The sequence below is a fragment of the Homalodisca vitripennis genome, chromosome 7 (genome assembly GCF_021130785.1).
Source record: "Homalodisca vitripennis isolate AUS2020 chromosome 7, UT_GWSS_2.1, whole genome shotgun sequence".
Lineage (NCBI taxonomy): Eukaryota > Metazoa > Arthropoda > Insecta > Hemiptera > Cicadellidae > Homalodisca > Homalodisca vitripennis.
Window position 1 is genome coordinate 87,282,095 of NC_060213.1, and position 9,392 is coordinate 87,291,486.

At 33.9% G+C, this 9,392-nt stretch overlaps 1 protein-coding gene across 1 annotated transcript in view; it reads left to right on the top strand.

Annotated features, from left to right (window-relative positions):
• Window positions 1-8,405, top strand: part of LOC124366018 (uncharacterized PE-PGRS family protein PE_PGRS20-like) — a 49,514-nt gene extending 41,109 nt beyond the window's left edge. The window contains exon 2 of the mRNA XM_046822217.1: window positions 5,946-8,405. Within this exon, the coding sequence (XP_046678173.1) occupies window positions 5,946-6,686 (741 nt within the window). The 3' untranslated portion in view covers window positions 6,687-8,405. The remainder of the gene's footprint in view (window positions 1-5,945) is intronic.
• Window positions 8,406-9,392: the final 987 nt, after the last annotated feature.

A 9,392-nucleotide genomic window follows, 5' to 3' on the forward strand; every position in this document is an offset into this window, starting at 1 on the left:
TCGATCTTGAAATACCGTGCGGATGGAAAAATATACATAAATAAAATTTTTCAATTCCCTCGAATAATAGGCTTCGGTATTACTCAGCCAATAAATATGAATGTTTTGCAAACCTTTAAATGGCATGTTGAACTTTGGAAGAGACCAGAACAAAATTTATAAGTAGATGAAAATTGATTTATATCGTTAGTATCCTTGATGAAACACAAAGAGTGGTATGGTAATTTTATTCTTTTAGTACAGCAGCCTTCTGCAGATATTATTATTATTTTATAAGTTTTCGAAAGAAACGTATAGTTATTTTGGACACTCTGTTGTTGAAAAATCCCAATTTTATTACTATTAATGATTGTCAAAATTGAAAATTATGGACGCAATTTGCATTTTTATATTTTAAGTAGAATTATATGTTACAATCATGCTATTGACAGAACATACATAAATTTATCTTCTATTCTCCGATAAATACTACCCTTAATTCGAATATTTATTTCGGTATGTATATAACATCACAATAAGAGGTTTAATTCGATTACGACTATTATTTATACTGATTTCAAACCAACCTTGAATTTTTTTATGACTTAAAAGCATACTTTTCTTTGTAAAATTTGTATCCATTAAATTAAAAATTTAAGAAAATAAAAAAATTAAAACCTCTGCTATAGTTGCACATTTTTGACACCTATCAATTTCTAAATACCAACCATTCAATATTCTTTCAAAAATGAATGCTCTTTCAAATTTTATCTAACAATACGCACATATTCTAAAAATATATCTTATTTTGGACTACCACTGTCCTTTTGAAGTAATAAAAAATAAATACTATTAACGTGGTCAAAAAACTTCTTTGATTATCTCCTTCATTTTTCTCGATATACAACAATGGTATCTTCAATATATATGCACCAATTTGTTTGTTTTTAATAAGGTAAATCCAAAGAATTTTGATCAGATTCCTTGATAAATGTGTTGCCAATATAAGTGACAACAGAAAATTCACATTGTTCCCCTCATCTTAAATTGTGCTTAACAATTAAAGATAACGACATTAAATGCATAGTTGTAACAGTCCCGTAATAACTGGAACGGGAAGTCTAGTCTTCTTTGAGGCGTGATTCAATGACTCAAAGAGTTTCCAAGTCAGGTGCATCTGTGGGGACACTTTCTCTGTCATAACTATCAGCCTGTTATCTTCAGGTAACTTCAGATATTTTGGCGTCTTTTCAAAGCCTTATATTGTGTGATGGAAGAGTTCTACCAGTGGTATTCAAAATTCTTCTCCACATGTGAATCGCGAAAGCTTATCGGTTGAAAATAACTGCTGTCTATGAAATTTGGGATGGCCATACATATAAGAGAGTTCGAAATGGTGAGGAGTTAATTTGAACCTTAATTTGCTACATAAATGTTCTCGGTTCATTACTTAACGCTTAAATTCATCAGTTGGATTTAAACTTTATTTGTATTTATTACGTAATTGTACAATTTGATAGCAAGATTCAGTAATGAGTTCTTTATACACTATTGAGTCAATTATAACAGTATCGATACCTTCATCGCTCGTATCGGGGTATTCTTTCCCCTCTTTTCATCAAATTAAACTCCGTAGGATAATTTTTTCTCGCAACGAAACCTACCGCCCTGTTCCTCATGTAACTAACTGTGCAACAGCAGGAAAAATTCCAGTTATGAAATCTAGTGCTTTTGATCGTCATGCTATAGAAAAGTTGGCCCCTTATACAAAGCTAGTGCCTTCTCTTCAACCTCATCCTTATAACGCAACGGGAAGACGATTTATTTTATTACCAATAAGTTCTTTTGGGGCAAAACTCGCCTCTATTACTGTTATCTCGATATTTTGCCACCATTTTTTGAAAATTGAACGAGACACTTTCTTTCAAAAGAACCGACAACACAATCAATATACTTCTCGACGCACTTGGTACAGAAATTATTTGTGCTATAACACAAACGATGTGTTCCACATATGACAATACTCATTTTTATATTATATTATACTAAAATATATGCTCATAACGTTAAAGTAGTTGATGTAAAAGTAATAAGATATAAAGGCTGATAACTCACTCTAAGATTCATAACATTTGCAAGTTTGACTACATCAACCTAGAGTTATCTATAAAATGTAAATATGAATTCCTGATTTACTTCAAGACAGCGTTTGAAATGACACTGAAATTATGAATACAGGCCATTCAAACACCTAGCGGCGTTTCTTAGAATAATAAAAAAGTTTTAAAATTTGACCCGACAAAAAATTATGTACGAAACTGAGAAGTTCGTTTTTATTTACATATAAATATATAACACATATGAATATTTTTATTGTATTAAATGCTATCCGTTCCTTTTCTTTAATTCAGCTGTGTACCAATAACACACCTTAGCTATCACTAGAACATTATAGTTTTTGCTCTCATAAAAATCCTAATTGTTTACATTTTACGACTAAGTTACTTAATTCATTCCATGTTCAAAACACCAGTTTAGTTTATCTTTTAAGAAAGAAAACCGTAAAGTAAACATTCTTTCACATAGGTCAAATATCTATTTGAACTCCTTATATTCATTCTGTACATGAACACAAATGTAAATAATGATAACGTACCAGTACATTGTATTTACACAGTTATAAATTTCCGATACTAATAGAGTTCTAAACGTTTGCGCTTGTACTTAATGTACGTTTCGCGATAGCAGTATCAAAAGACAAATAGTAGTAATTGTAAAGAGAAAGATAGTAGAAATCAGCAATTGATATTGTCTGATATTAATGAAATATGATTATATAATTTTTCTACGTATTACGTCTACATAAGATATATGAATCATGAAAGAAACAATACTTCAGTAACAAAATTAAAACTACTCGACTCTAAAACCATTAATATTTGTTTCTGTGTAACATGAGATGAATCTAAATACCCATCGCACGTTTTAGCACGTATATTTAGAACTTTGTTACACTTGTTTTTATGATAGGGATAGTAAATTATGTTTAGTGAATTTGTATATAATCGCCAAGGACCTTATATGCCAATGAAAATTTTACCATGTCATCTCATTCGTATACATTCTACACCTTTTAGATTTTGCATATACCAATTTATTTTGGAAAAATTCCCTTCAACTTTACCCTATCTCACTGATCGGACCAGCATTTTAGTTATTGCAATTCACATTACTATATTATAAGTAAAAGACTTTTGTATTATATATTAACTAAATCTATATACGTAACAATATCCTAATTTAGAACTGTTAAAAAGTTATAAATACCACTTTACAATACAGTCGCACCACAAGACAGACCTCTCTCTTAATATATTACATTATTTTACAGATCATTTACTGTTTTTCCATTCAGTTTCGGAACATGAAGATGTATTCAAAAGTGAAATATTCCACCAATCATTTTATATTTACTAAACTTGTATATGCCAATAGCTTATTTTCATATTTCATTTCTGAATAGTGCTAGTGTTTGATAATTTTTAACTGGTTTTTTGTTATTTTTTATGCCAAATTGAAAGAATTATTCTCTATGACGTTGTACATTATTATTATTAATCATAATTATTATTGTTGTGATTATTAGGTTAGGGAAATGGAGTTAACTTTTATTTATCTTATTTAGTGTGCAATTATGCCTGTTATAATAATATTGAACAGATCATGTATTCCTCTTTATTATTTTTTTATTTACAGATTAATGTTGTTCCATTTATTCATTAAATAAATAATTATTAAGTCATTATTGAAATATTTTTTTGTTTTTTCAAAGTAATAATAATTTAGTACTATCCCAATTAACCGTCATTTGCTAATTCTTTTGTAACTGAATCATTTGTATGAGTTGTTAATTTTGTATTTTATTTAACAAAATACTAATAATTTTTATAAATATATAATTTTTAATTACAATTTATATTTATTATTTTCTTCTTGTTTCTCGTTCTAGCTGACTTTAATTGCAATAAAAGCTCAATTAAACTTCATCAGAACTTGAACAGGTTCCTTATTAGCAGGATAAGCAAGAAATTCCACAAATTTGTGCTTGCATTACAGTTTATGTGCTAATTTCTGAATTGATTCTTAACAGCCTTGATACCTTACCACCATGCCTTACATTTAAATTGAAACATTTAAATGTAATAATACTAATTAATACTCACTGTATATCAATTGTTGTAACAGTTAATTCATACGTACTCACTAAGAAATATTTTTTCTGTACCACGCCAACTCCTTTGCATGTTTCCATGAACTTTTTAACATGCATTTGATGTTCCATTCACATCTATCCTGCCCGTCCTTTCGCTGACCTTCTGATAAAAGTAAGTAGCTACCATGTAAACTTCTGTAATATTTTACAAACACTAGTCCTAATATTAAATTTAAAATACTCTATATATGAAATAGCTTAACATGGACCGTTCGATCAACACCTTACGGGCCTTCGATTAATGTCTACCGAAATTTCAAATATAACCAAACCGAATAAAAAAAAGTTAAAACCTATTCACTGTTGCTTATTTAAATTTTACTTGCTCTCTGATTTAATTGCATACCTGATATTCCCTGATACGGAATAGTTTTGGACAACATTGTTCAAATAGTCTTAGTGGTTTTTTGTACGCTCTGTTAAAGCCACATTTCTTTCAGTCCTGATACAATGGGCGGGTTAGGACATAGGTGGCGTATTTCTCCCAATGACCGTTTTGACTCAGGAATGCTAAGAGATATTTCCATCCAGATGAGTTCTGTAGGAATACCATCGTTTGTTGTGTCAGTGTGAAATACGAGGGACATGGTGCAGAGTTGGAGGTTTCTTCAATTACCCATTAACATAGAGATGCTCAGGGATATAGCAGCATACAAGAGCCTCAGGGTATCGAATTATGATTTTTTTAGGAATTTTGCTGTGTGCTGGTCTGGAGCAAATTTCGATGGATTGGTAAGAATTTTTCCATTGACCATCATCGCCTCAGGGATTTGCAGGAATATCACGCCATCCAACGGCCTAAGGATATCCAGTGATATTTCAATGGTAATTTTGTTCTTTGCCAGTCTGGTGCAAATGACGATGAGTATGGTGCGGAGGTGTAGATAACTTCTAACGACCATCACTCATAGGAATTCTCAGGGATATCTCACCATCCTACAACACCTACATGAATTCATTAGGTTGAACGTTTACAATACAAAAATTACTATCTACCGTCAACCATCCAACCACCAGCAAAAGTTTGAAAGCCCAAAGGAGAAATAAACGTGGAAACAAAATATGAAGAAATGCCAAATCGTTAATATAAATCTCTATAATTGGAGATACAAAGAAATATTGTAAATCACTTTATAATTGGTGAATTTTTTAAGAAGATAATTTGAATTTTTTGATTAGGAGTTACGGACGTTTGAAATGTGATTGGAAGTTACGCAACCCCCTTCTATCTATAAGGGGGGATAAATAAGATATGGTCATTGTTAAAGACAAGGAAATGGAATGACAGATGCTCCACTCTTGTGGAGGATATGTGGAGGATATTATGAACACATAGGCAAAACCTAAATGAACAAAGAAAGGAATAAGGTTCTCATTCTCATTCTCTTAAACATGGCTATATCCAGAAAATTCGACAATCCAAACATCTACAACAATTTCTCCTTCACTATCTGAAGTTCTCAAACGGAATTATATAAGCTAATAAACTTTGGAACTATCAAGACCCGGCGTGTAGCAGATAACAGAATAGAGAATTTTTGTAGAGCGTACTAGGCTGTGTTCTAATTATGACACATAGGTCGGCTTGGCAAACACAAACTGACGCCCGCGAGCATCATGATTACAGTTTGTTCAGACCCTATATAAGACCAACCAATCCTGCCAGACCCTAATGAAGCGTTTCATGTTACAGGGGGTATGCCGCTCGGGCCCCATCCCGCGTCCTCACCCTCTTGCAGAAGCTTTAGCGAAAGCCTTACCTCAGAACAGTGGTGCCATCAATGACTTCTTGACTGGCCTTAGTGAGCTTCTGCAGAATTTACTACAAGCTCTGCTTGGTGGTGGAGATGATTGCAATCAAGGCGGTGGTGGAGATGAAGGCGGTGACGGAGATAACAGCGGTGGAGGAGATGAAAATCAAGGCGATGGCGGGGATGAAGGCGGTGACGGAGATAACAGCGGTGGAGGAGATGAAAATCAAGGCGATGGCGGGGATGAAGGCGGTGACGGAGATAACGGCGGTGATGGACGTAATAGAGGGGATGGAGGTGATGGCAGTGATGGAGGTGATGGAAGTGATGGAGGAGATGGAGGAGATGGAAGAGATAGAGGTGAAAGAAGTGATGGAAGTGATGGAGGTGATGGGGGCGATGGAAGTGATGGAGGTGAAGAAAGTGATGGAGGTAAAGAATGTGATGGAGGTGATGGAGGTAAAGAAAGTGATGGAGGTGATAAAGGAGATGGAAGTGATGGAGGTGATGGAAGTGATGGAGGTGATGGAAGTGATGGAGGGGTCGGGGGTGATAAATGTGATGGTGGAGATGGAGGAGATGGTGGTAAAGGTGATAACGGCGGAGGTAGCGGCGACTGCCCTCCGTGTGAAACCTATATTCAACCTATTCGTACTCGCGTCGTGAACCGTTATTACGGTTAAAACGCTATTAGTGAGTAACTTATATTCTTAAGACTGAACCAAAATGTGTATCAAATTAAACGATTTATTTTTGTTATTTTCAGTTATGTTCTTGTCATAGCTACAATTTACATAAAATATATATATACATTACATCTATTTTACGATTGTACTTACAATTTTCTAATTCTAATATTTTAACCATTTCTTGGAATAGACTAATTTAACTGTAATACAGATTTATGATGAAAAAGTACTGGTTTGCCGAGGTTCGAACTCAGACCAATCTTTTACCAGGCATTTAAACTAATTAATAACAATACTTCTTTATAGGTTATTTTATAAATACTTAGTATTATTAATTATTATTTCATGTATATTTGCTTATTTAAACAAATATGTCGAGGAAATAACTAAATATGAATATTATTCATAAACAAAGTGAGAGCTTCCTTATAAATGTGTGCCTGTATGTCTTCACTTAATTTACCCATTTCTGTTTACATTTTTAACACTTTCGATATTTTAATATTGCTAGCAACCTGCCAACCGAGTTATAAATTCGCATGAATTGAGGCAGACAGCGGGCATGATCAGTAAGATTTAAATTCAGTAGGAGATTATGCAATTTAGGAAGGCTTTGGTATCTACAATATTATTGAACTCTTTTAACTCACACGACTTTATTGGTAGGTTAAATTAATAATACAAACAAATTGGTAGGTAAATTGTACCCTGAACACAAGCAGCCTCCAGGTTACGATTTAGCCAGCTTCTAAAGTTCATCAAATTGAATGCATTGTGATTTCCCTAGGTCCTTACTGACCTGTGTTTTTATATCCGATGTTCTTACTGCTGTCCCAGGACAGTTTGGTAATGTCCAAGCCTGGCAGAAAATTGAAACAACTCGTTGTATGGATTCACTCGGGATTTAATTTTCGCTACTATTTCGTCCGTAAGGCCATTAATGAACTGGGGTTTCGTTTTATAGACGTTGTTTTTAATGTGACCCCACACAAAGTAGTCGTGGAGATAGATTTAGCGGTCTTGGTGGCCACTCGATACTTCCTCTTCTGTATATCCAGTGATTTGGAAAACCGCGAAGCCTTAAAAAGTCATTGATAATTTTCTGTTGCGATTTTCTGTATTTTATTTGCGCTAAAAATACAATTTTCATAGTAGTGATCGCCAGGTTCTCCGAAATAGCCGTAATAAACTAACCTTGAATGGGGAATATTACTAATTACGGGAACTTTAGTCAGACAGTCCATAAACATGTTAGAGTTCTCTTTATTTTCAAGTCTGTTGAGGTTTTGTAAGATATAAAATAAAACAGTTCAACATAAATTCAAAGCTCAAATTTCTAAACAAAACCAGTAGTAATTTTATAAACATTTAACAAAAATATAATATATTTATAATCTCATTGATATATTTTTAATATGCACTATCTAGAAAAGCAATAATTGTCTACTAAGATCAATATTTTCAAATCTGGTCAGATATAACTTACAAAATTGTTGAGAACTTCTTTAAGGGAAGAATGTTTCTTATACGAATGTTTAAATACAACTGTTATAAGGAAAGAATTTACTTTATACCAAATTTAACGGGTATTATGTGAAGACTACAAAAGGCTCAAAGGAAACATTCAAAGAAGCTATGTAAGGTTGGTAACATCTCCCTCCCCTTTTCCCCACTTCCTCTAGCAGCAGGCACAGCCTAACAAAACCTCTCGTGTTGCAGGGACCCTGCCTACCCACGCCTGCTGCTAAGCCCGACCCTGCCCCCAAAGCCTTACCTTTCGCTTTGGCCGAAGCCTTTGCAAGAGCCTTCCCCGAGCCTCAGTTAGACGAAATCGTCAGTGCCGTTGGTGATCTGCTCAATGTTTTGCCTAACCTTCTCATGGGGCTTTTGATGGCGTTGCTCGGCAAAGGGTTAACGGGTGCCTGTAGTGATGGAGGTCCTCCATCAGGCCTTGGCAAAGGAAGAGATTGCACTTGCGGAAGAGACGGCTTCTAAAAGTGCAAAAAGTGCAAAACATATTTTATACATTTTTGCACTTTCCATGATTGAAAAACATTTTATAATTTAACTATGATAAAATAATCCGATCGTTACAACAGATTCTTTATCAACCAGTGTATGAATAGAAGCACAAAATATTATAATAAAATTATTATTACTAGAACAGTCCGCACCAAAATAGTCCGGTGAGATTTGAAGCGGTGTTGCCACATCGCTGTCGGCCATCAGCTGTTTCCGCTATGACGTTGCTTGGCCGTATACTAACCGTAAAACAGACTAATAAAATTAAATGTAGGTATGCATTTTTGCTGTTACAGCCGATGATGTTTTTTACTGCAACAGACTTTGGGACAGATCCGTCATTTTGCACGTAAAACTGGCAAGTAGTCGAAGCGGGGTTTAGAGGGGGGGGGAGATGCATAGGACTATTTTCGTGCGGGGTGCTTTAGTTATTTCCTTTCATGTATCAAATGTTACGCAATTATAGGCTAACATCTAAGGTATGAAATTTATATGAAATAAGTAGTTGTGATTAGTTAAAAAGATACATATTATTCAAACTAACATAATTAATAGCTCTTAAGTGTGAATGAACTATTTCAGAATAAACAATAGTTACCTCTAATGTGGTTATTTATCATATAATAGTTCTTTAAGACTTTCTACCAAATCAGATTCTGACATAAACGGGTTTTCTCT